We start from the raw sequence: 27122 nt of genomic DNA, 5'->3' as shown, positions 1-27122 counted from the left end.
CATAATGATGACAGGCCTGGTTCCCTCCTGCCTGGCGCTGTCATTTGCACCTGGACAAAGTGAGTGACGGACACCCTCCCCGCAGACTATCAGTGTTTTACACCCGTGTTCCACTGGCCGCCCAGGAATAAAGAACCACTTTGAGCCAGACCCTCCCTCCAGTGCAGGCGTAGCCGGCTGGGAGGGCACCGTCTGGTGGGGAAGAGCCATCCCAGTGGCCCCTGCACCACCCTCTATCCTGGGGTGTGAACTGCGGAAAGGGAACGTGGCTGCCATGTCCTCGCTGTCCCCAGCCGCCAGCACAGACCCTCAGGGCCGCCTGGGACTCCTGGCAGCGGCTGTATCATATGACAGGGCCCGAGCCCGCTGCAGGGGGAGCCCAAGACTTTAACCCACCCTCGCCTCAGCCATGCTGAGCGCTCGTCAGCTGCAGCGGCACCTCCCCCCGGCACACGGCAGCGGGGAATGAGCCGCTTGTGTCTCCAGGCAGGGCGCCGCGGGCCCAAGCAGCCAGGCCTGGGTTTCTGTGCTGGGGAGCAGCTCGGCCACTGTGCTCTGTGCACGGAGCCCCCTGCTCTCCTGGCGACTTTACTGTCGGGTGTCGCTGGCCCTCTGGCTCTAGGAGAAACGCTCAGGCTGGAGGAGTCAGGCTAAAACGTGCGTCACGAGCTGGATGCTGGCTCTGAAACGTGGGCCTGGGCACGGAGCCACTGGGCCGGGCCCTTTACCTGACCAGGCAGCAGCAGAGTGCCCATCTGAGCACCTACAAAGCCGCTCTCCCCCACCCCCAGTCCATATCATAGAATCACAGACTCTCAGGGCTGGAAGGGACCTCAGGAGGTATCTAGTCCCACCCCCTGCTCAAAGCAGGACCAGCCCCAGCTGAATCCTATAACTGCCGAACATCGAGAGAGCCGCCTGCCTGGGCTGATGGCCCACTTTGCTGGGGTCGTTCTGTGTCCCTAATTCCCACCTTGTGAAACCTCTGCCTGGTTCCTGCCCCAGCTGGGGACCCATCCTCTAAGCCAGCCCCCTGCCCACACCCAGCAGTGCGCTGGCAGATAAGCCTGGACTCTCTTATCTGTGCAGGTCAATCTCCCCGTCTGGTTTTCTTTCCTTCCTTCCCTCCCTCTGCTGCTTCCCCCTTCGCTCGCCTCTCTGCTCTTTGGAACAGGACCCTCGGACCGGTGCATTAGTGGCACCATCTTAAACACCCCTTCAGACTGGAATGAGCCTGGGTGCGAGCTGCCTGGGGCAGACCCCTCCGAATGCTCCCGGGGTGCACTGCCTATCTCTGTCTCTCCTCCTCGCCGGAGCCCGGCCTGCTCTTTGTACCAGTACATCCCTGGGTGGAGAAAGGACGGTCGGACTCTGCTCCGTTGTGGAAAAACTCCCCGAGCCAAATTCTTCGCTGGCCTGGGATGACACCTGCGGAGGAGCTGAAGCCAGTGGGAACAGGAGCAAGCCCCTACTGACATGGGGTGGAATTCTGATCCCTGGTGCAGTGGTGTAAATCCAGCATCAGGGCAGCTGTTCTGGACTGACACCAGCTTAGCTGAGATGGGAACATGGCCCTGGTACTTTGGTGTGCTGGGAGCGTAAGCCCCGTACTCCTTGTGTGGGTGGGTGAGATCAGTCACTTATAATGCAGTAGCGCCAAAGGCTCCAGTCAAGTCAGGGCTCTGTTGCGGTCCCTGTGCCCAAGAGCAGCACGGCCAGCCAGTGGATTGGACAGCGGCTCAGCCCCTTACCGCTCCTTACGCCGGACTCCTGTGTGCACGGGAAGGCGGAGCGCTCGATAGGGCTGGGAACAATCTGAGACCGGGCTCAAGAAGCGGGGAAACCCTGCTGTGCAATCTGCTGAGGCAAAGCAATCGCACCTGGATGAGCCAAGACGTAGAATCATAGATTAGGGTTGGAGGAGACCTCAGGAGGTCATCTAGCCCAACCCCCTGCCAGGACTGCCTAGAGGATTCAGGGGGCCTGGGGCAAAGCAATTTCGGGGGCTCCTTCCATGAAAAAAAAGTTGCAATATTATAGAATACTAGAGCCTCGTAGGGGCCCCTGCGGGGCCCGGGGCCCGGGGCAAATTGCCCCACTTCCCCACCACCCCCACCCTCTGGGTGGCCCTGCCCCCTGCTCAAAGCAGGACCAACACCAACTAAATCATCCCAGCCAGGGCTTTGTCAAGCTGGGCCTTAAAAACCTCTAAGGGAGGAGATTCCACCACCTCCCTAGGGAACCCATTGCAGTGCTTCACCACCCTCCTAGTGAAATAGTGTTTCCTAATATCCAACTTAGACCTCCCCCACTGCCACTTGAGACCATTGCTCCTTGTTCTGTCATCTGCCACCACTGAGAAAAGCTTAGCTCCATCCTCTTTGTACCCCCCATTCAGGTAGTTGAAGGCCAATATGCCGTTAGTCTTCTTAGCAACAAGGGCCCATTGCTGACTCATATCCAGTTCTCGTCCACTGTGATCCCCAGGTCCTTTTCTGCAGAACTTCTGCTTAGCCAGCCTGGAGCGGTACAAGGGATTCTTCCGCCCTAAGTGCAGGACTTTGCACTTGTCCTTGTTGAACCTCACCAGGTTTCTTTTGGCCCAATCCTCCAATTTGTCTCGGTCACTCTGGACCCTATCCCTACCCTCCAGCATAGCTACCTCTCTCCCCAGCTTAGTGTCATCTGTGAACTTGCTAAGGATGCAACCCATCCCATCATCCAGATCATTAATAAAGATGTTGAAAAAAAATGGCCCCAGGACCAGCCCCTGGGGCACTCGGCTTGATACCGGCTGCCAACTAGACATGGAGCCATTGATCACTACCCGTTGAGCCCGACCATCTAGCCGGCTTTCTATCCACCTTATAGTCCATTCATCCAGCCCAGACTTCTTTAACTTGCTGGCTTACCTGGCATAAAGCCCAGTGTCAGGAGTGAGTTTACCCCAGGGAGGAATTCAACCCAGCGGAGAAACAGGTCCCGAGTCTCCCTTCCAGCCAGGCGCTGCAGGCTGAAGGAACCGGGGGCTTTAACCCCAGCTTTGTGCTTCCCTGGGCCCAGGGTCCCTAGCCTGTCCCCCTTCCCCCAGTCACGTCCTCATCCTCACGCCCCCCACCCCAGGGGATGTAGTGCTGGACCACACCCAGGAGTCCCGGTGCCGGGGGTTATTTCCAGCTGGCAGGATCCAGCAGCCTCCTGGGGTTGGCTAGGCACTCGGCTTGTGCTTGTGAGAGCAGCGGGGGGACAGGCCGCGGTCTGGGCCACAGGAGTGGGGCGAGGGCCTCAGGAAGCCAGCCCGGGCAAGGAGAGGCCGGCATGATGCCTGTATAAGGTGCATAGGTCTGTCCCGGCCCTCTGCGCAGGAAGGAGAGTGGAGGACTAATTGAATGGAATGTGGAGCTGATGAGATAAGGGGGTTGCTGGTTATCTCTCCTGTCCCACGCCACATGAAGGCTACATCTACACAGGAATAAAAACCTCGGGTCAGGTGACCCAGGCCAGCCACGGTCGTGCAGCTTTTCTCCCTGTGTAGACGTACTCTCCAATCCCAGCCTGGCCTCTCTGACCACCACACACCCCACCACACACACACAGGCCTGTCTCTCCCCGCAGCACTGACCAGGGAGGTTATGTCAACGTCCCATGGGTGCTCCGAGCTGCAGGTTCTCTCCAGGTCACCAAGGGAGCAGCGGCCGTGCCTGACGCGTTCACTCCACAGCCCTCCTCCTCTGAGACGTCAGGCAGGGCTGCCCCTCCTGCATGCGCCAGAGCTTGGAGCGAGTTCACTGAACAAACCCCAGCAGCGAGCTCTCCCCCTGCCTCACAGCAGGCCTGGCAGCCGGTGCTCCAGCTGGGGATGTGACAGGGACGGGGCACTCGCTGAAGTGAGGGAACACGCTGGTGGGCAGGCCTAGGGGGGCACAACTGGGGGGCTTAGAACATGCTCTCACCACATTAATATCAGCCAGAGACATTGCTGGAGGCAAGAGGGCACAGAGCATCTGGGGGCATGGCTGATGAGAACGGTGCAGGACTCAGCAGGTGAGCTATAGGTTTGCAAGCTGTAGTGAGTCATAATACTAAGCTCTCACACAGTACGTTCATCAGAAGAGCTCTACGCGCCTATCATTATCCCTATTGTACAGATGGGGAAACTGAGGCACAGAGCAGGGGCGTGACTTGCCCAAGGTCGCCCAGCAATTCCGTGGAAGGGCTAGGCAGAGAGCCTGAGTCCCAGTCTGATGCTCTATCCACTAGCGCACACTGCCTCCTGAGAAGAAGGGCCACCTGCCGCCAGGACTCACGGTGAGGATTGGTACACCGGAGCCGTACCACTATGAGGCAGTGCTAGTTTGGGTGGGGGACAAAGTGAAAGCACTTAGCTCTGCCAAGTGTGACTGCTGGGAACCATTCACACTTCAGACAGAACACAGACATCCCAAGGCTCAAAGCCTTAAGGCAAAGCCTGCATCCCAAGCAAGGGGGGAACATTCAGAGGGGAGGGCTGCAGCCCGAGCTGGATCAGCAAGCATCTCAAACCTGTGAGTAAGAGAGAGGAGAAAGCCTACAAGGAAAGGAAGATGGGCCAGATCAGCAAAGAAAACCACCACCTGGAGGTCAGAAAATGCAGGGGGAAAGTGAGAGCTGCCAAATGCCAAGCAGAATTAAAGGATTAAAGGAAATTAAACCCAAACCTTTGTTTGATAGCTGTATAAATAGAAAGGAATGAAGAAGTTGAAAGGGACAGTTGAACACTGAGGGGGGGCGGTGGAGATTAAAGATAATCTAGGCCTGGCCCAAAACCTAAATGAACACTTTGCCTCGGTTTTTGATGAGGGTAATGAGGAGCTGAGGTACAGTGGCAGGGCAGCTAATGGGAACGAGGATATCAAGTTAGAAATTACCACATCTAAGGCGGAAATAAAACTCATACATCTTAATGGGACTAAACTGGGTGCCTGCGTAATCCCCATCCAAGAATATGAAAGGAACTGACACCTGGAGTTGCAAGGATTTGTAACAAATCTATAAACTCAGGGGTAGACCCCTATGAGTGGACAATTGAAAATATAATACCTATTTCTAAGGAAGGGGGGGAAAAGGATCCGGGAAACTACAAGTCTGTTAGTTTGACCTCCACTGTATGCAAGGTCTTGGAACAAATTTTGAAAGAGAAAGAAGTTCAGGACATAGAAATAAACAGTAATTAGGAGAAAATACCACATCATGCCGGGCTGTATTAGCAGGAGTGTTGTAAGGAAGATATGAGAAGGAATTCTTCCACTTTACTCCACACTGATTAGGCCTCAACTGGAGTATTGTGTCCAGTTCTGGGCACTGCATTTCAGGAAAGATGTGGAGAAATTGGAGAAAGTCCAGAGAAGAGCAACAAAAATGACAAAAGGTCTAGAAAACATGACCTTTGAGGGAAGATTGAAAGAATTGGGTTTGTTTACTCTGGAGAAGAGAAGACTGAGAGGGGACATGATAACAGTTTTCAAGTAGATAAAAGGTTGTTACAAGGAGGAGGGAGAAAAAATGTTCTTCTTAACCCCTGAGGACAGGACAAGAAGAAACGGGCTTCAATCGAAGCAAGATTAGGAAAAACTTTGTGTCAGGGTGGTTAAGCACTGATATAAATTCACCGGGGAGGTTGTGGAATCTACATCACTGGAGATTTTTAAGAGTAAGTTGAACAAACACCTGTCAGAGATGGTCTAGATAATACTTAGTCCTGCCATGAATTCAGGGGACTGGACTAGACGACCTCTCGAGGTCCTTTCCAGTCCTACGATTCTATGATTATATGGCACAAAAGGTAGATTGTGTCAGACGGGCCTTCTCTCTTTCTTTGAGAAGACAGCAGATTTTTTAAACAAAGGAAATGCAGTAGATCTAATCTACCTGGATTTCAGTAAGGCGTTTGATACAGTTCCATATGGGAAATTATTAGTTAAATTGGAGAAGATGGGGATTAATATGAGACTCAAAAGGCAGGTAAGGATCTGGTTAAAGAGGAGACTACAACGGGTCATACTGAAAAGTGAACTGTTAGGCTGGAGGGAGGTTACTAGCAGAGTTCTGCAGAAACTGGTCTTGGGATCAATCTTATTTACTATTACAATTATAGACCTTGGCACAAAAAGTGGAAGTGTACTAATAAAATTTGCAAATGACACAAATTTGGGAGGTATTGCCAGTACAGAGGAGGCCAGAATATCAATATCCTTCTTGAACTCTGGGCACCAGAGCTGGACACCGGATTCCAGCAGCAGTCGCACTAAGGCCAAATAGAGAGGTAAAATAACCTCTCTGCTTCTACTCGATTTTCCTCCGTTGATAATCCCAGGATGGCATTAGCCCTTTTGGCCATAGTGTCGCACTGGGAGCTCCTGTTTGGCTGATTATCCACCATGACCCTCAAATCTTTTTCAGGGTCCCTGCTTCAGGGATAGAGTCCCCACCAACAGACCCCAGTGGTTGCGGGTAGGATTGAACCTGGGACCTCTGAAGTTTAGTGCATGAGCCTCTACTGTGTGAGGTAAAAGCCACATGGCTGACTCATTCCTCTCCAAGTGGTCTTGGTGCCACTACAGGGGGGCAGAGCCCAATAGGCATGGGTTACATAGACCTCTACATTTAGCTGTATTAAAAAGCATATTGTTTGCTTGTGCCCAGCTTTCAGAGTGATCCAGATCTCTCTGTTATCAGTGACCTGTCCTGGTCAATATTTACCACTCCCCCTGCTAACTCGATCCATGACGATTTTATGTTTTCTTCCAGGGCATTGAGATAAAATTTAAATGGGTTCGGGCCCAAAAGTGATCCCTGTGGGACTCCATTAGAAACAGTCCAGTGTCCTAGGATGATGCCCAGTTTACAGTTACATTTTGGGACCTAGCAGTTAGCCTGTTTTTTGTGGGCCATGTTAATTTTATATTGTTCTAGTTTTTTAATCAGAATGTCATGCGGTACCAAGTCAATGCCTTACAGAAGTCTAAGTATATTGCCTCAATATCACATATGTTTTATCAACCAAACTTGTAATCCCATAAAAAAAAGAGATGAAGTTAGTTTGACTGTCTCTCTTGTCCATAAACCCATGTTAACTTGCACTATTTACACTGTCCTTCTTTAATTCTTTATTAATCGAGTCCCGTATCAGCTATTCCATTATCTTGTCCAGGATCAATGTCAAGCTGACAGGCCTATAATGTCACCCTGTTTACCCTTTTTGAACATCGGCACATTAGCCGTCTTCCAGTCTTCCGGAACTTCCCCAGTGTTCCAAGAGTTAATGAAAACCAGCAGTCCAGTGAGCTCCTTAGCCAGCTCTTTTAAAACTCTTGGATGAAAGTTTGCTGGTGCTGCTGATTTAAAACTGCCCAAGTGATTTAAAAAATGCCTGCTGTTTAATCTGACTTTAGTAGCTGCCGTCTGTTGCAACGGAATTGCATAAAGCAGCAAGTCCACACCATGAACTTTTGTGGCTAGAGTCAGCTGGATACAGGATTAAAGAGGGAACCAAGGAGAGACGGGGGAGTAGTGGGGAACTCGAAGGCTCTGGGAGGAGCCACCACAAGGATGGAGCAGCAGAGAGAACTATGGGGAAAAGTCCAGAATCCCAGTTCCTGTGGAGCATCCCCTGCTAGGACAATGGCTCAAGCACCAACTTCAGGGATGCTTTGCTTCTGGCAGAGCAGGTTGAGCACTCGCACCCAGATCTCCTTGGTCTTCACACCGTACACAATGGGGTTCAGCGTGGGTGGCACCAGGAGGTAGAGGTTGACCAGGAGGATGCGGACATGGTGGGGGACGTTAGGGCTGAAGCGGTGGGTGAAGAAGGAGAAGGCCAGCTGTAGAAGCTGGTGAAGATATAGATGTGGGCTCCACAGGTGCCAAAAGCCTTGTGGCAGATGTCCTTGGAAGAGCGTCTCAGCACAGCCCTGAGGATCAGGACTCACGACACCATGATGAAGAGCTCTGCCCACAGAGCTGCTCCCACTGGAAACCCAGGCACCCAGGGCCCCCCTTAGGCATACACAGCACACCGGGCTGTCTAGGGCACCCGAAAATTTGGGGCACCCCTGGGTCTTAGCGTCCACCTTCCGGCCTCTTCCTATCCCTGTTCTGACCCTTCCTGCAGCCTCCCATCACTGCTATAGCCTGGTGAGTCTTCCTCCGGAGGGATCTAGCACCTCAATGGGAAAAGGCCTCCAGCCTGCCAGACCTATTAGCTCAACACTGAAACGGTTAAAGAGCCATTCAAGGGGTAATGAAGCCATTGAACAGGCATTTGCCAACCCCCAGGGATTGACTGTTGGTTTCTGGATGTCCTGACAAAACCAGTGGTGCATGACTGTGATATTTACTCAGAACACGTTAGTCTACAGGATCTTCGTTTAAAATTTGCTTTAAAAATATTTCATGAGTGTGTTGCTGAAGATTATAAAATCACATCACTAAAAAATCCTTGCATAGATTTTTAGATGCACGATCAGAGGATTCATCTTTAGCCTTGAATGCTTGGATCTTCAGACATACAGTTTTTTTAAATAAATCCTTCAACAGACCCCCCTTATCTAACATACACATGCCAGCCCGGGCTGCCGTCGGCTGTGGGGGCACCAGTTTAATAATACTGCACAGGGTCCCATAAATCCTAAGGACGGCCTTGCCGGCCTCCCCCCGCCGCCCTCTAATCCTACAGTGTGCCAGCTTCTACCCCGATGGGCCAGGAGACGTCAAAGCTTAAAACTGACACCGGCCCAGGTCTGAATGTTGCCTGTTCTGAGCTTGGGCAGTATAATGTGGAGAGGAAGTTCTACATTTGGTGGAAGGAAGGAACCCTTCCTCTGGCAGATCGTGTTTTAGAGGGTGGTGGTGGTTGGCCGCTGCTCAGAGGTTTGGGGGTCTGGAGGGAGCCCTGGCAGAAACGGATTGGCATGAGTAGGGCTGGGCAGGTAACCACATGGCTCTGCAATTCATCACATGAGCAGCACCACCAAAGAATGACACCCCTGAGCATACCCATCCTGTGTTCTACCAAAAGCTCCACTGTGCTCCTATTCCCCTGGGATAGAGCAGCAGGCTGGAAGGATCAGCACCACCACACACCCCTGTCCCTTGCCTCCTTCCCCCCACCCCAGCTTCAGGGGTGTGCACAGCCCTTGCAACTTCAGGGATGTCTGATGAGATTAGTGCTTGTGAAAGGTGCTGGATCCACAGCTGTGGAGAGTTAAGCCCTCCGTTTCCCCCCAGAACAGTGAGAGCAGAGGCAGTGACTGTGGGCACTTCCACCCCGGTGCCAGGCACACTGCCCTGCCTGGGTCTCAGCCACGGCCCCACGCCACCCCTGCATGGAACACCCTCCACAAAAGTCAGTGCACACTTGCAAACAGAGTCACTGCCTAAAGGTCCCATTACATGTCCCCTGCACTGAACCCCAAGGAGCACTAACAGAGCTACACCTGGGTGCAGGGACATGCAAACACCACTATGGGCTTAGAATCTCCTGGACCTTCGAGCTCACCTGGGCATGGGATTGCCACCCTTCTCTCCAGGCTGCAGAGTCTATCTCCTGGCTCAGGGTGGGCAGAGGGGCAGAGACTATAAGCTAGGGAACTCGTTACTACTGGGGCAGATAATTATCAGCTAATTTGACTGGGCATCAATTATTGATTTATATTCTAGAACCATAGAAGTGTAGGACCAGAGGGGACCTCTTTAGGTCATCTAGTCCAGCCCCAGGGACTGAGGCAGGACTATACCGACCATTCCTAAGAGTTGTTTGTCTAACCTCTTCTTTAAAAATTATAGTGAAAGCGATTCCACAACCTCCCTAGGCAATTTATTCCAGTGCTTAACCACCCTGACAGTTAAGAAATTTTTCCTAATGTCCAACCTAAACCACCCTGGCTGCAATTTAATTCTATTGCTTCTTGTCCTATCCTCAGTGAACAATTTATCACCCTCCTCTTTATAAACACCTTTTACGTACTTGAAGACTATTACCATGTCCCACCTCAGTCTTCTCTTCTCCAGACTAAACAAACCCAATTCTTTCAATCTTCTCTCATAGGTCATGTTTTCTAGATCTTCAATCATTTTTGTTGCTTTTCTCTGGACTTTCTCCAATTTGCCCACATCTCTCCTGAAATGTGGTGCCCAGAACTGGACACAATACTCCAGCTGAGGCCTAATCAGTGCTGAGTAGAGCCGAAGAATGACTTCTCGTGTCTTTCTTACAACACTCCTGCTAATACATCCCAGAACGAAGTTCCCTTTTTTTGCAATAATGTTACATTGTTGACTCATATTTAGTTTGTGCTCCACTGTGACCCCAGACCCCTTTCCGCAATGCTCCTTCCTAGGCAATCATTTCCTGTTCTGTATGTGTGCAGTTGATTATTCCTTCCTAAGTGGAGTATTTGGCATTTGTCCAAATTTCATCCTATTTATTTCAGACCATTTCTCCAGTTTGTCCAGCTCATTTTGAATTTTATTCCTATCCTCCAAAGCTCTTGCTACCCCTCCCAACTTGGTATCATCCACAAACTTTATAAGTGTACTTTGTATGCCATTATTTACATCATTGATGAATATATTGAACAGAACCGGACCCAGAACCGAACCTTGCGGGACCTCACTCGTTATGCCCTTCCAGCATGACTGTGAACCACTGATAACTACGCTCTGGGAATGGTTTTCCAACCAGTTGTGCACCCACCTTATAGTAGTTCCATGTAGGTTGCATTTCCCTAGTTTGTTTATGAGACACTCATGCGAGACAGTTTCAAAAGCCTTACTAAAGTGAAGATATACCACATGTACCTGACTCTAAAGTCAGGCTGGGCTTTCTGAAGGGAGCGTAAGGCGCTGCAGGGCCCAGGCTCAGAGAACCAGGCCGCACACACCTGGGGCACGGCCCAGCCAATGCATGCCAGAGAGAGGCATTCCTCAAGGGCGGGTGCTCCTGGGCAGGCTCTGTGCCCTGCTTTACCCTGGGAAAGGTGCCATCCGTCTAGAGCACGGCCCCCATGCAGAGCTTGGATACCTACGAACGGGGCACGTGACCTGAGAGCTCTCCACTCTGGCCATCCATGAGGCTGCTGCATGGGGCCAAATCAGCCCCCGGCCAGCCCCCTGCACTCACACTGCATCAGCGGGGTGATTGACCCTCTCCTAGCATGTTCAGCCCTCACCGTCGCACGTGAATGCAGCCAGTTAAACCATGCACCTCCCGCATCCCAGCGACATTCTCTATTACAGAGGGGGAAACTGAGGCAGGCGGGGCCGAACGCATCCTGCACAGAAGCTGGTGCAGCACCCAGAACCAGCATCAGGCGGCTCCCCCAGGGATCACACAGCAGTGGAAGTGACACGCAGGGTGCCAGCAGGTGTGAAGCGGGGGGACGAATAGTGCAACTCACAGCAGCTGTGCAGGTGTGCAGAACGAGGGCAGTTACACGCTGACGGGGCCTCGGTCTATCCATACCCCCTTAGGCGCTGCTTTCCCTGCCCCACCCCACTCATCTACCTCCCCACACTGACGCCCCAGGGAGCAAGTTACACCCGCCCTGCCCGCTCGCCACCAGAGACCCTGCCGCGGAGCTGTCCCTGCTGATGAACTGGGCCCAGGTAGGTCCAGGGGCAGGCTCTGCTCCCAGAGAAGTCCTGGTGCCAGTGTAACCCCCACACCTCCCGGGTGTGGTGCTCTGTCCCACCTAGTGGCACCGAGACCACTTAGAGAGAGTTAAATGACTCTACCCTCCAGCCTTGGCCAAGCACTACGTGGCTTTTAGCTCATGCAGCAGAGGCTCATGCCTAAGCTCCAGAGGCCCCGGGTTCGATCTCGCTCACAGCCGACCGGGGTCTGCCAGTGTTACACCAGCAGGGTGAAGCAGCGTCACAGATGGCACAAAGACACCCAGTGCGTGACTTGTGCCAGGACCTGCCAGGGCTGAGGTCTGGCAGTTCTTACACCTGGCACCCCTTGGCCTGGCAGCTCAGAGCCCCGGCACTGCTGGGTCTGTCAGCTGAGGGCCCCGGCATCTCTGGGCCAGCCAGGGCTGAATCCTGGCACCTTTGGGCTTGGCAGTTCAGAGCCCCAGCACCTCTGGGCCTGGCAGTTCAGAGCCCCAGCACCTCTGGGCCTGGAAGTCCATAGCACCGGCACTTCTTGGCTTGGCATTTCATAGCCAGGCACCTCTAGGTCTGGCAATTCAGAGATCTGGGACGGGCAGTTCAGAGCCCCGGCTCCTCTGGGCCCGGCAGTTCAGAGCCCCAGCACCTCTGGGCCTGGCAGTTCAGAGCCCGGCACCTCTGGGCCTGGCGGTTCAGAGCCCGGCACCTCTGGGCTTCGCAGCTGTAGAGCCCCGGAATGTCTGGGCCTGGCAGTTCCTACCCCTGGCACCTCTGGGCCTGGCTGTTAATAGTCCCAGCACCTGTGAGCCTGGAAGTTCATAGGTCTGGCAACTCCGGGCCTGGCAGTTCCTAGCCCCGGCACCTCCGGGCCTGGCAGTTCAGCACCCCGGCACCACCGGGCCTGGCAGGTCAGAGCCCTGGCACCTCTGGGCCTGGCAGTTCAGCGCCCGGCACCTCTGGGCCTGGCAGTTCAGAGCCCCGGCACCTCCGGGCCTGGCAGTTCAGAGCCCCGGCACCTCCGGGCCTGGCAGTTCAGAGCCCCGGCACCTCCGGGCCTGGCAGTTCAGCGCCCGGCACCTCTGGGCCTGGCAGTTCAGCGCCCGGCACCTCCGGGCCTGGCAGGTCAGAGCCCAGCACCTCCGGGCCTGGCAGTTCAGAGCCCCGGCACCTCTGGGCCTGGCAGTTCAGCGCCCGGCACCTCCGGGCCTGGCAGTTCAGAGCCCCGGCACCTCTGGGCCTGGCAGTTCAGCGCCCAGCACCTCCGGGCCTGGCAGGTCAGAGCCCAGCACCTCCGGGCCTGGCAGTTCAGAGCCCCAGCACCTCCGGGCCTGGCAGTTCAGCGCCCCGGCACCACCGGGCCTGGCATGTCAGAGCCCCGGTCCCTCTGGGCCTGGCAGTTCAGCACCCGGCACCTCTGGGACTGGCAGTTCAGTGCCCAGCACCTCTGGGACTGGCGGTTTGTAGCCCTGGCACCTCCGGGCCTGGCAGGTCAGAGCCCAGCACCTCCGGGCCTGGCAGTTCAGAGCCCCGGCACCACCGGGCCTGGCATGTCAGAGCCCCGGTCCCTCTGGGCCTGGCAGTTCAGCGCCCGGCACCTCTGGGACTGGCGGTTTGTAGCCCTGGCACCTCCGGGCCTGGCAGGTCAGAGCCCAGCACCTCCGGGCCTGGCAGTTCAGAGCCCCGGCACCACCGGGCCTGGCATGTCAGAGCCCCGGTCCCTCTGGGCCTGGCAGTTCAGCGCCCGGCACCTCTGGGACTGGCAGGTCAGAGCCCAGCACCTCCGGGCCTGGCAGTTCAGAGCCCCGGCACCTCCGGGCCTGGCAGGTCAGAGCCCCGGCACCTCTGGGCCTGGCAGTTCAGCACCCGGCCCCTCTGGGACTGGCAGTTCAGCGCCCCGGCACCTCTGGGCCTGGCAGTTCAGCGCCCCGGCACCTCCGGGCCTGGCAGGTCAGAGCCCGGCACCTCCGGGCCTGGCAGTTCAGCACCCGGCCCCTCTGGGACTGGCAGTTCAGCGCCCCGGCACCTCCGGGCCTGGCAGTTGAGCACCCGGCACCTCTGGGACTGGCGGTTTGTAGCCCTGGCACCTCTGGGCCTGGCAGTTCAGCGCCCGGCACCTCCGGGCCTGGCAGTTCAGAGCCCGGCACCTCCGGGCCTGGCAGGTCAGAGCCCGGCACCTCCGGGCCTGGCAGTTCAGCACCCAGCACCTCTGGGACTGGCGGTTTGTAGCCCTGGCACCTCTGGGCCTGGCAGGTCAGAGCCCAGCACCTCCGGGCCTGGCAGTTCAGCGCCCCGGCACCTCCGGGCCTGGCAGTTGAGCACCCGGCACCTCTGGGACTGGCGGTTTGTAGCCCTGGCACCTCTGGGCCTGGCAGTTCAGCGCCCGGCACCTCCGGGCCTGGCAGTTCAGAGCCCCGGCACCTCCGGGCCTGGCAGGTCAGAGCCCGGCACCTCCGGGCCTGGCAGTTCAGCACCCAGCACCTCTGGGACTGGCGGTTTGTAGCCCTGGCACCTCTGGGCCTGGCAGGTCAGAGCCCAGCACCTCCGGGCCTGGCAGTTCAGAGCCCCGGCACCTCTGGGCCTGGCAGTTCAGCACCCGGCCCCTCTGGGACTGGCGGTTTGTAGCCCTGGCACCTCTGGGCCTGGCAGTTCAGAGCCCCGGCACCTCCGGGCCTGGCAGGTCAGAGCCCCGGCACCTCTGGGCCTGGCAGTTCAGCGCCCGGCCCCTCTGGGACTGGCGGTTTGTAGCCCTGGCACCTCTGTGCTCAGGCTACTCGGTTGCGCCGCTTTGTTATGCAGTGCCTGGCTTATAGAGCCCTCACGTTCGAATCCCAAGACCACAAGGAGACAGAACCAGAATGAGGCTCATGGCTGCTAGACGGGGCAATGAATGAACCCGATCCATCCCCTCCATGAGACACCCACGGCCCTCCCGTGCAGAAGGGGCGTCACAGCCCCCCCCCCCCGCTCCAGACACGACAGGAACATGTGATGAGACAGCACCCAGGTGGGCCATGAGCTGCGATGCCAGCGTACAGCCTGGCCCCTGCAGTGCCCCCATCCCCTCGATTCCAGCTGGCTTTAATCTGTTTGGGTGGGGGGGACACTCCCCCGACAGACAGTCCCGTGTCCCGTGGGGAGGGTAGAGATGGCTTCCCCAGCCTCACTGAATGCCACGGATGTGCATGGTCCTGTACAGACACGTAACAAGCCAGGTCCCTGTGCCCAGAGCAGCAGGGGATGTTGTGACCATGGCGGGGCAGAGGTGGGGGGGTGCTAGCAAGAGCGGACATGGCGGGGGCTGACTTCTTTGGCTGCTCCTGCTATTTGGAAACAGCTGGGTCTCCTCTTGTCCCAGCTGCTGCTGCCCCCTGCTGGTAGCTGGTGATGATGAGCTTTTAAGCTCCTTGTCTGACCAGAAAACAGGAATATGCAGCAAAGGGGTGGGGGGGGAGGAGGTGTTGCTGCGTTCAGTGTTGCAATGCCTAGCAGATCTAGGAGCCAAAATCATAGGGAAAGTGAATGGGCCAATCCCTCCCCGCCCCGCGCCCCTCACGTTGTTATTCCCACTCGTGCAGAGACCGCACACGGCCACCGTGCAGGTCGATACCGGCTTTGTGCTAGGGCGTACCTTTTGCTGTATCAGGTCATGTGACTGGGGAAATTCACGGGTATTATCAGTGTTGGCACCAGTGGCCCTGAGAATAGTGTTTTGCCCTGTTCTGTTCCATTCACCTGCTGTTTGATGTAATTACTGTGTTAAAGACATTGCATGTGTCTGTGTTATTTCTTGGGAGTCTCCAGCTATCTGGCAAGTAAGTGGGGGTTACCCTGTGGTTAGAATTTTCTTCCCACGCTGCCCCGGTGACCCTGCCAGGAAGGAGCGAGAGGGGTGGAGGCCTCACCAAATAAACCCAGATGGGGAGAAAGACGTGTTCTTTTTCTTTACAGGAGCTGGAGTTTTACATCATGTTCCTCCATCCAGTTTGGCACAAACACAGTCACCAGGTTCCCATCAGGCAATTCTCTGAGTGGCATCGGTAAGAGAAGTGTCCATAAGCTCTTTTTGCCTGTTGATCTGATCTGACCACTCTTCTGAGATCCAGCCGCTTTGAGGCTCAATTCTTTTCCAAGGTTGCAACTATCCTGAGCTGCCTTTGCATCAGGAGCTGAGATGGGCGATAGGTGATCACCAAGGCCGGCCTTAGCAACTGCAGGGCCTGATTCGTGGAGCTTGTACTCACTGGGCGGCGCTCCGAGTCTTCAGCGGTACTTTGGGTTGCTGCGCTCCGGCCAGGGGAGCGGGGCCAGGGGGCTGCAGTGCTCCGGCCAGGGGAGCGAGGCCGCTAGGGTGAAGTGCTCCGGCCAGAGCTCCAGCCAGGAGAGTGGGGCTGTGGGGCTTGCCGCGCTCCGGCCAGGGTTGCAGGGACCACGGGGCTTGCCGTGCTCTGGCTGGGTGCGGGGCCCTCTTAGGCGTGGGGCCCGATTTGGGGGAATCGGCCTAAAGCCGGCCCTGCTGATCACTACTAAGAGTGTTGATCTGTAGCTCAGAAGAGCAAGGAATGGATCTTCCTGCTTCAGTATTTCCTTGGCCCTCTGTACAGCTCTCTCTGCCTCTACAGTTGCTTGTGGGTCATGCAGGCTGCTAGTGATGTGTTCAAAATCATATGTTGTTTGGAAAGACTTAACTTCAGCCGCAGTGAATTGTGGTCCATTGTCCACCAATAGTTGTGCTGCAATACCAGCCTGGGTGAAGGCGCTCTTTGATTTTTTGATCACACTGCAACATGTTGTATCGTTCAAATATGCGATTTCAATGTATATGTAGAAAAATAATCCACTGCAACTAGATAATGGCGTCCTCTGAATTCGCAGCAATCTGCTGCTAGCCTATTTCAGGGTCTGTCTAGTAGACGTGCTGTTATTCGAGGCTTTGGGTTGTGTTGGTCTGTTAGTTCTGCAGTGTTCACATGTGTGACAGACTGGGCATTTTCTGTAATACTTTTGTAGGACCACGGTGCGTGCTTCAGTTTCCCCTCCAGGCTACATCGTTAACTCGGTGGTGGGAAAAGGTTTACACTCTGCCGCGATACAGGTGTGATGAACACCTCTGAGTCCTGGGCCCCATTTCCATGAGTCTGAGAAGACAAGGGCCACTCCGATTGTCCAGTCATTTGATATCTAACGACCATGGATGCCCCTCCCCTCCGCTTCGCAGGAGGCCAATCATGCTTAATCAGCTGGAGAACAAAGGACTGAGGAGGGGCCAGGTGCGGGATTATTAAGTGTGAGCTGCTAGGGGCAGCAGACTCTCCTGGACTGGGACAGAAGATGGGTCAGAGGGCTCTGGGTTGACCAAGATGGACAATGCTGTAACTTTCTGTTCTCTATGCTTCCCCCAAGGACTTTCTACACTGTGTTCCCGACATCGAATAAACTCGACTGCTGTTCACAGTGCTGGCTGAAAGTCACTGCAGATGCTGAAGCTGGGGGTGCATTGCTTCCTCTGGGTGGTCAAGTCTCTCAGGTGTCCAACCCAGGAGGACTGGCTGAGGGGAGCTCACAGTGTGAAGTGGGGGGCTGAAGGCTCTGAGGTTCAATCCCAGGAGGTGGTGACTCCAGTGAGAGACTGTGACCCTGAGGGGGCTGCCACACTGAAGGGCTCCTCCCAGGAGCTGTTCCGGAGCTGTTCAAGTGCACCAGACCTGTGGATCCATGACAGCATGAAGCTGCTTTATTGATGTTCTCACTGAGTCATTGACTGATTGGCCCACTCAGCATTTAGTTAAACCATGATGTCCTTCAGGAATGAGGTCTAGACGTTGTCCTCTCAAAGCGTTTGGGAATGACAATGTGATTACCTTACCTGGAAATCCGCTGGATTCACTTAACTGCCCATGTACAGCAAAGTGGTCTCTTACCATAGCCCTAGTGTTCTTTAGATACTTGGGCCATCCTGCCTGAATGTAACTACGGCGCGGCTGAAGTTGTTTACCTTTTGCTAGCAGCTGTATAGTGTCCTACCTGATACTGGTCTGTAAGCTTCCACAACAGCCATGTACACCTTTACAACGTCCTCTCGCCCACAGGTGTTTGAGTACGATGCTGGACTCTGGGACATGTCTGCTATTACCAGATTTTTACCAGAAACATATTCAGCAATTGCATTTAATCGCATTGGCCTAATCAAAAGACGTTGGCACCTCCGTGGTGCTTGATCCAGGTCTTTCCCATTGATGAGGGTTACAAGAGGCGTAGGGTCTGTAGAAGTTCTCACATGCCCAAATGCTTGCCAGGCACCCCTTTTCAATCTACACGTCATCCTTCTGATCCTGTGAGTGTACGAGAGCAGAATGCAACTGGTTTTCCACTCAAGTCCATGTAGCTGCAACAATACACCACCAAGTCCACAGCTATTAACCCCAGCACTGACCACTGTGAGATTGGTGAAACTAGACTAGAAACTAGAGACTAGACTGTGAGAACTTTGAAACTGGATCATTTATTTTACCCTTTGGAGGCAGTCTCTTAAATTGCCCCCCCCTAGCCAGGATGCATTGGACCTTAATGGGTCATTGAGTGGTTTTACCACTGTTTAGGTATCGGCCAAGATAGTGTACCATCCCTAGTATGCATCTCCTTGCGGGCACTCTTGTTGGTGCATTCAACTCTACAATTGCTTTTACTTTCTCAGGGCTAGGGTTAATTCCATCTTTGTTTATTATCTGTCCCAAAAAATCAGTTTGGTATAGGCCAAAACCCACTTTTTTTCTTTAGCTTGAATCCAGACTCCCTGATTAAGCTCAGAACTTCCTTAATAGCTTTTTGTCATGTTCTTCCATCGATGACCCACAGACTAAAATATCGTCCATAAAAACAACAACCTCATTGATGTTCTTTAGCAGCTCTGCCACCTTTCTTTGGAAAATGTCAGGAGTGCAGGTAATCCCAAAAACTAATCTTTGAGAGAAAAACCTCCCAAGTGGCATAATTAATGTAGTCAGCTTAGCACTCTCTTTGGCTAAAGAAATTGGCTAGAAACCACTTGCGGCATCTAGCTTAGAGAATACAGTAGTTCCTGCAGCATTAGAGATGAAGTCTTCTAGTGTTGGGAGGATACACTTTTCTCTCACTACGGGTTCATTAAGTCTTTTAAGATCCACACAGATGGGTGTTTTCCCATTTTTCTTCACAACAGGTACCATTGGTGTGCACCATGCAGCTGGCTCAGAGATTTTCTTAATTATGCCCTTCTAATTCCATTCTCTTTAACTCAATCTCTATTTTATGAAGTAACGGGAGAGGAATTCTTTGGGGTGTATATGGTTTGGTGCTGTCTCATAAGACGATTTCTCTAGGATCTCCTTTAAAAAGTCCAATATCACAAAGCATTCCACCAAATTCTCCCACCTTTCTCATTAGACCTGTCATGGCAACCACATTGCAACTGAGAAGGTTGTCAGCCTTCATTCGTCTGCTCATGTATACATTAAAATTAAAGCTTTTGTCTTTGTATGTTGTCTCAGTGGAAAACTGTCCAATGAAGTTCATTTAGTTCTGGGGCTATTTAGGACAATATCTGCTGGGTCCAGCTCCAGGAGTGTTGAAGGTGATGACATATTGGGCTTTATTAGTAGGTGGATTGCCAGCAGATCAAGGGAAGTGATTATTCCCCTCTATTCAGCATTGGTGAGGCCACCCATGGAGTTTTGCGTCCAGTGTAGGTCCCCCCACTACAGAAGGGATGTGGACAAATTGGAAAGAGTCCAGCGGAGGGCAACAAAAATGATCAGGGGGCTGGGGCACATGACTTACGAGGAGAGACTGAGGGAACTGGGTTTATTTAGTTTGCAGAAGAGACGAGTGAGGGGGGATTTGATAGCAGCCTTCAATTACCTGAAGCGATGTTTGAAAGAGGATGGAGCTCTGCTGTTCTCAGTGGTGGCAGATGACAGAACAAGGAGCAATGGTCTCAAGTTGCAGTGGGGGAGGTCTAGGTTGGATATTAGGAAACACTATTTCACTAGGAGGATGGTGAAGCACTGGAACGGGTTATGTAGGGAGGTGGTGGGATCTCCATCCTTAGAGGTTTTTAAGGCCTGGCTTGACAAAGCCTTTGCTGGGATGATTTAGTTGCGGTTGGTCCTGCTTTGAGCAGGGGATTGGACTAGATGATCAACTGAGGTCTCTTCCAACCCTAATCTTCTATGTTTCTATGATTCTATGAATGGCACTTGTCAGAGCAGGGACTATCTGTGATCAGGTGTTAGTACAGCTCCGGGCACACTGGTTCACTGTCTTCTATTTTTGTTAGATTGGCTGCTGTGAGCCCAGCGTCCCCTATGTCCCTAAGGCTCCATGTGGAGTCGCAGTGCTACTCAGTGATTGTTTTATTATTAATAATTGTGATACATTTAAAAAATAAAAGTGGTGTGTGGCAGCTGGAGAAATGAGCGTGAAGCGACCTCCCTCTGGCACTCAGGGACCCCTCACATGAAAGACCCTGGTCACCCGATTGCGGATCTGCTTGGTTTTCATCCCGTACACAATGGGGTTCAGCATGGGCGGTACCAGGAGGTAGAGGTTGGCCAGCAGGATGTGGATGGGGAGGGGAACACTCTGGCCGAAGCGGTGTGCCAGGAAGGAGAAGAGCCCAGGGACGTAGAACACGAGGATGACGCAGACGTGGGATGTGCAGGTGCTGAGAGCCTTGAGCTGGGCTTCGGTGGAAGGGAGGCCAAAGACGGCCCGGAGGATCATCACGTAGGACAGAGCGATGGACATGCAATCCAGCCCTCCCACCAGCAGGGCCACAACCAGGCCATATGCTGCATTGACCGTGGTGTCTGCGCAGGCCAGCTTCACCACGGCCATGTGCTCGCAGTAGGAGTGGGGGATGATGTAAGCCTGGCAGAAAGGAAGCTTCATGAGGAGCAAGGGCAAGGGGGCTATCACAACGAGGCCTCTGACTAAGACCAGCAGTGCTATCTTGGCCACCATACTGATTTTCAAGATGGCGGCATGCCGGAGGGGGTTGCAGATGGCCACATAGCGGTCTAACGCCATGGCCACCAGGATGCCTGACTCCACCAGCGAGGAAGCATGGACGAAGAACATCTGGGTGAAGCAGGCGTGGAACTCAATCTCCCTTTCACCCAGCCAGAAGACACTCAGCATTTTGGGCAGGGTGGATGTGGACAGGACCAAGTCGGTGATGGTCAGCATGGCCAGGAAGAAGTACATGGGCTCATGCAGGCTGGGGTCTGTCCTTATAACAAACAGAACAATGCTGTTCCCCAGCAAGGCCACGATATACATGGAGCACAGAGGGATCCCGACCCAGTGCTGCGTGGATTCAAGCCCCGGTATGCCGACCAGGAGGAACGCGGGAGGTCTGAGACTGCCGTTGCTGACGGGTGACATGATCTGCTGAAGGACACATCCGACTTGAGCAGAACAGCTCCGGAGACCTGCAAGCGATTAATAGAGTGTGTGGCTGCCTTGTGCGTGCAAAGAATGGCTAGTCAGCCGGCTGGCTGTGAGCCAGGGTAGTTCTATGGCTGCTCTCTGTGATGGTTCTCGGGGCCCGGGGCTGTGAGCCACCTCATCACCCCTGGCCTCTTGTGTGAAGGAGTCTTGCCTGTGCCAGTCTGCGGTCAGCTCCCTGGCCCCAGCAGCCTTCAGCCACTCATGCCCTCTCCTCCAGGCTAGCCCGGCCCTGTCTCTGCCTGGCAGAGGAACAGGTACCCCCATCCCTTTCACTCTGTCCCCTGTGAAATCCAGCCCCCAACACTGGCTACTCACAGACATCCCACATCCTCTGCCCCAGCCGGGAGGGGAACCACGGGCCTGTCCTGGCGATTCTCGCTTTGGTTTGTTTTCCCTGTTATTGAAAGCCAGCCCCAAGCCCTCCGCCCCCAAACCGCCCGCAGCCCAGACCCGCAGGCTGAAGTGCCCGAGAGCTGGAGATTTTATGCAAATAGGCTAAGCCCCCAATTTGCAGCCAGTTTCTCAGCGGCGTGTCTGGCCCTCTCTCTGCTGGTGGGGAGAGGGCAGAGGCTGCGGTGCCGGCCTGGCACAGCCGCTAGGCCCCATGCGAGCGGCGCGCGTACGGCTGAGCCAGTTCTTCCATGCAGGCCCCAGGGGCACCCCCTGAGGTGGGCTCAGTAAATACGTGTCCTGTCCCGCCCGGCCTGCCCCTTGGAGAGCCGCGGGCTCCACCCCCGCCAGGACGGCGTGTCACTAGGGCGGTGGGGGGCGTCTCTGAGTCACCCCGCGCCAGCCATTGCCAGAGGCAGGACGAGGACCTGGGCACATCACTGCGTCAGGGACTGTGAGGCATGAAGGGGCTGTTGTGTCTGTGATTCTCCGGGGGCTCGTCTCCCTCCAGCCCTGAGAGATGTTCCCGCTCTGGGGAGGTGACAAACACGGAGCTTCCACCATATTCTCCCTGTACACACCCACATGTACAGTGCACACACACACGTACAGCACACCCACCCACACACACACGTACAGCACACCCACCCACACGTACAGCACACACACACACACCCACACGTACAGCACACACCCACACGTACAGCACACACCCACACACACACACACGTACAGCACACCCACCCCCCCACACACACGTACAGCACAGCCACACACAGACCCACACACACATGTACAGCACACACACTCACGTACAGCATACACACACACAAAGAGACATATGCATGTGCATACACAATACACAAAAACACACACATATACAGCACAAACACAGCCTTTGCACCTGCACGCCCAACACCACACAGATACACACACACATGCACACACACATATGCATGTGCATACTGTGACATTCCTCTCTGGTGTTATCCTGACCGGTGATCTGCTAGGTCACTCCAATCCTTGACTCTGGGAGCCAGCCTGACCCTGCTCTGCTGTGAGAACCTCCACTCCTGGGCTGCTCACGCACAGGCTCTGCCATGTGAGCTGCTCTTTGGATAGTATCAGAGGGGAGCCGTGTTAGTCTGGATCTGTAAAAGCAGCAAAGAGTCCTGTGGCACCTTATAGACTAACAGATGTATTGGAGTATGAGCTTTCGTGGGTGATGCATCCGACGAAGTGGGGATTCACCCACGAAAGCTCATGCTCCAATATGTCTGTTAGTCTATAAGGTGCCACAGGATTCTTTGCTTCTTTCTTTGGATTGTGCAACTGAATGACACTAGCCAATGTCTCCGGTCCCAGCCACAACCCTAGGAATCTCCGTCTTGCATTGTTCAGTTATGCCCGCAAGACACTGCAAGATTATATACGTTTGTCAATTTAACAAAGAAACTGATATGTACCAGGCTTGTTATTCCAGGAGGAGTCTCTGACACGGTTCAAACCAAACACACTGCTTCAGGTAGAATAAACAAACACATTTATTAACTACAAAAGATTTTAAGTGATTATAAGTCAAAGCACAACAAGTTGGATTTAGTCAAATGAAATAAAAGCAAAACACATTCTAAGCGGCTCTTAACACTTTCAGTGTCCTTACAAACTTAGATGCGTCTCACCACAGGCCGGCTGGTTGCCCTTCAGCCAGGCTCTCCCCTTTCATCACCACTTCAGTCGCTTGGTGGTGGTGTCTGTAGATGGAGGTGGAAGAGAGAGGAAGAACGTGGCAAACGTCTCTCTCTTTTATCATGTTCCTTCTTCCCCCATGGCTTTGCCACCCCACTTCAGAGTCAGGTGAGCATCACCTCATCTCAGTCCCAAATTGAGCAAGGGAAGGGGGGACTTACTTGAGCATCCAAGTTGCTTGACAACACTTGAGAATTTGTTGCTCCTTAGCCAGTGTCCTTTGTTCCTGTGAGGCTGGGCTGGGTTTGTCCCATCCATGCCCTGATGAGGTGTGAACTGCTCCTCTGCTCTTGGCGAGTTTTGTCTGGGCCTGTTTTAAGCCATGAGGACACATTTTCAGCCTCATCACTATATACATGAAATTACACCCTATAATATTACTATAACAACAATGCTCAGTGCATCATGAGCCTTCCGAAGACACCCGACATAACAAACTTTGCATTGGATACCACAAAATCATATTACAAGGATAAATATGTGGTTGCTGGGTGCTCCCCCGAGATATAGGGTGTGACACATACGCTCTCACACACACACCACAGCATACACACCCCACACAATCACACACACACGCACAGCACACACAGCGTGTTCACCCGCACTCTCAAGACAGCACACGCACACACACACACATCCACAGCACACACAGCATGTGCACACACAACACACAGAACACACACACACACACCATGCACAAACACACACACAGTACAAGTGCACACACATGCACACATGGATGTTCACCTGCACATCTACCAATGTGACATATGCCATCATGTGCCAGCAATGCCCCTGTGCCATGTACATTGGCCAAATCAGACAGTCTGTATGTAAAAGAATAAATGGACACAAATCAGACGTCAAGAATTATAACCAGTCGGAGAACACTTCAACCTCCCTAGTCACTCGATTACAGGCCTAAAAGTCGCAATATTACAACAAAAAAACTTCAAAAACTGATTCCAATGAGAAACTGCTGAATTGGAATTAAATTGACACCATTAAATTAGGCTTAAATAAAGACTGGGAGTGGATGGGTCATTACACAAAGTAAAAACTATTTTCCCCTGCTTATCTTCCCCCCTACTGTTACTCACACCTTCTTGTCAACTGTTGGAAATGGGCCATCCTGATTATCACTACAAATGTTTTTTTTTTCTCCTGCTGATAATAGCTCACCTTAACTGATCACTCTGGTTATATTTGGTATGGCAACACCCATTTTTTCATGTTCTCTGTGTATATATATGTTCCTACTGTATTTTCCACTGCATGCATCCGATGAAGTGGGTTTTAGCCCATGAAAGCTTATGCCCATATAAATTTGTTAGTCTCTAAGGTGCCACAAGGATGCCTCGTTCTTTTTGCTGATACAGACTCACACGGCTACCACTCTGAAAATAGCACACACTGTATGTGAACACACACACATATGCACACACAGACACAGACACAGACACACACATGCACACACACACACTCTGAGCCCAGGAGGGAGGCTGGTAGCTGTTTGAAGTTCTTAGAGTATTAACTTGCTTATATGGGCTGCATTTTAAAACAAATGTTCTTCCTAAATGCTATAGACGCTTCCCTGTGCCGTGCAAGCCAAACCTGTTCCAGTGACTCCTGCTCCCCAGGGACACACAAACCCCTTTCAGCGGGCTCCGTCCCTCTGCTCAGTAAGACAGCCGTGAATAATGGCTCCAAGTCCCCCCAGCTCCCCCAGAACAGTCCTCTCAGTTGGACGGCTCTGAACACAGGCCAGGAACGGGCATGTCTGCCAGGCTTGCTACGATGGGGATGGTTATAAACTGTCAGCAAATCCCAGCAGAATCTCCACATGTGCTGGGAGTCTCCAGGGACTCCAGTGTTTTCTAAAGCAAAATGTGTCTTTAAAGACTGAAAGGCTGAGAAGAAATTAACACTCTTGTTCCCCTTGGGGGTGTGAAATGCCTCTGCTTAGCTAACTGGCAGCGGGACCTCCCGCCACGCTGTCATCTGCAGGGCTGGGGCTGTCCCCTCTGTGTCTGACGGCAGTGACCCTGGCCCTGCTGTAATTCTGCAGGCAGTGGCCTTCTAGGCTTGCACTAGAAACCCTCTGCTGAAAAGTGAATAAGTCAGTGAAAAAACACAATCTCTTCAAATTGTGCACAACCAGACAACTTGCACCCAAGAGGACTAAAGGAGTTGGCTGAGGAACTCTCTGAGCTATTTTTAACAAATCTTGGCGCACCGTGGAAGTTTCAGAGGACTGGAAAAAAGCCAATGTTGTGCCAATGTTTTAGAAAGATGCACAAGATGCACAGATAGCTTTAGGCCGGTTAGCCGGACCCCAGTCCAGGAAAGAGCATGTCAAGGGTGATAGGGGATGGACTCTGTAAAGCTTTGTAGGGTAGCATAATCAATGCCGAGCAGCCTGGCTTCATGGCAAACAGGGCTCGCCAGACAAACTGGCTGTAGTTTTTTGATGCAATCAGGTTGGCGTTTCCCTCTATCTTAACATGGAGACACTGCCAGGAGCCTGCCCTGGGATGAGTGCTGTGAAGTTGTGTTCCATAATGTTTGATGGAAATATACTTATGAGGGAAAATATGATGTAACTGGAATGTGCTTTATGCAAAAGGTCTCGTGTAAGGCATCATAACAAAGGCTATAATCTACTGACTATATTCCTCCTACTTCTATGCATGTATCATTTCTCTGTCTGGAGTTAGGAGAATAAGATATAAGTTTATATCTTGTATGACTGGTGTAAACATATTAAGTGGAAGCTATTAAGGCTGAGGTCTCACAGGACATGTGAACATGTCACCTGATCCAGGAATCCATCTTTAACCTGGTGCTTTTCCATTTAGAAGGCGGGGTGCGGACCCTGAGAGACAAAGGATTCCCGCCTTGTGCCAAAGCTATAAAATGGGATGGAACAGAACAAAGGGGGTATCAGTCATGAGAAATCTCCTGCTTTTCACCTAAGATGCTGCTGAAACTAACAAGGTCTGTACCAGGGAAAGGATTGGGCCCAGACTAAGATGGAGACTAGTCTGTGAAAGAAGCTTATTGGAACATCTCTGATTGTGAGATTTACCTGTAAACAGTTTCATAATGTACTAGACTTAGGCTTGCATGTTTTGTTTTATTTTTCTTGGTAACTTACTTTGTTCTGTCTGTTATTACTTGAAACCACTATAATCCTACTTTTTATACTTAATAAAACCACTTTCCTTTATTATTGAACCCAGAGTAAGTGATTAATACCTCGGGGAGCAGACAGCCGAGACAACTCTCTCTATCAGTGTTATAGAGGGCAGACAGTTTATGAGTTTACCCTGTATAAGCTTTATACAGAGTAAAACAGATTTATTTGGGGTTTGGACCCCTTTGGGAACTGGGAGTCTGGGTGCTGGAGATAGGTAACTGCTGAGCTGTTTTCACTTAAAGCCTGCAGCTCTGGGGGCATGGGTCAGACCCTGGGTCTGTGTTGCAGCAGGCTGCTGTGTCTGGCTCGACAAGGCAGGGTTCTGGAGTCCCAGGCTGGCAGGGAGAATGGGCTCAGAAGTAGTCTCAGCACGTCAGGTGACAGTCCCAAGGGGGTCTCTGTGACTCAACCCATCACAAGCCCCTTCACCTGCTCTCAGTTGGACTTGTCCCGTTCCTACCTTGGCTGCCTCCCAGGGTCTCTGTGACACCCCCCAAGGCACAACCTGGACTATGGGACAGCTGTGTCCCTTGTAACGCTCCGTCTCAGAGTCCCTCTCACACTGCTCTTCTAGTGACCAGCCGTCCCGCTGGCTTTGCTCTCACTCAGCCATTAGCATGATACACAGGAAGGCATCAGAAAATCCCCC

At 53.1% G+C, this 27122-nt stretch overlaps 1 protein-coding gene across 1 annotated transcript; it reads right to left on the bottom strand.

Annotated features, from left to right (window-relative positions):
* Positions 1–7664: 7664 nt before the first annotated feature.
* LOC120388754 (olfactory receptor 52R1-like) lies at positions 7665–21069 on the bottom strand. The gene is made up of 4 exons (XM_039510821.1): positions 20158–21069; positions 19533–19542; positions 19057–19070; positions 7665–7868 (listed from the first exon to the last, which is right to left on the bottom strand). Exons 1-4 carry the CDS (start codon positions 21067–21069, stop codon positions 7665–7667), a joined length of 1140 nt encoding a protein of 379 aa, XP_039366755.1.
* Positions 21070–27122: the final 6053 nt, after the last annotated feature.

This window comes from Mauremys reevesii, linkage group 1, assembly GCF_016161935.1.
Source record: "Mauremys reevesii isolate NIE-2019 linkage group 1, ASM1616193v1, whole genome shotgun sequence".
In the NCBI taxonomy this organism is placed as follows: domain Eukaryota; kingdom Metazoa; phylum Chordata; order Testudines; family Geoemydidae; genus Mauremys; species Mauremys reevesii.
Note: the sequence above shows the minus strand (reverse complement) of the source record. Positions and strands in the feature narration are given on the sequence as shown.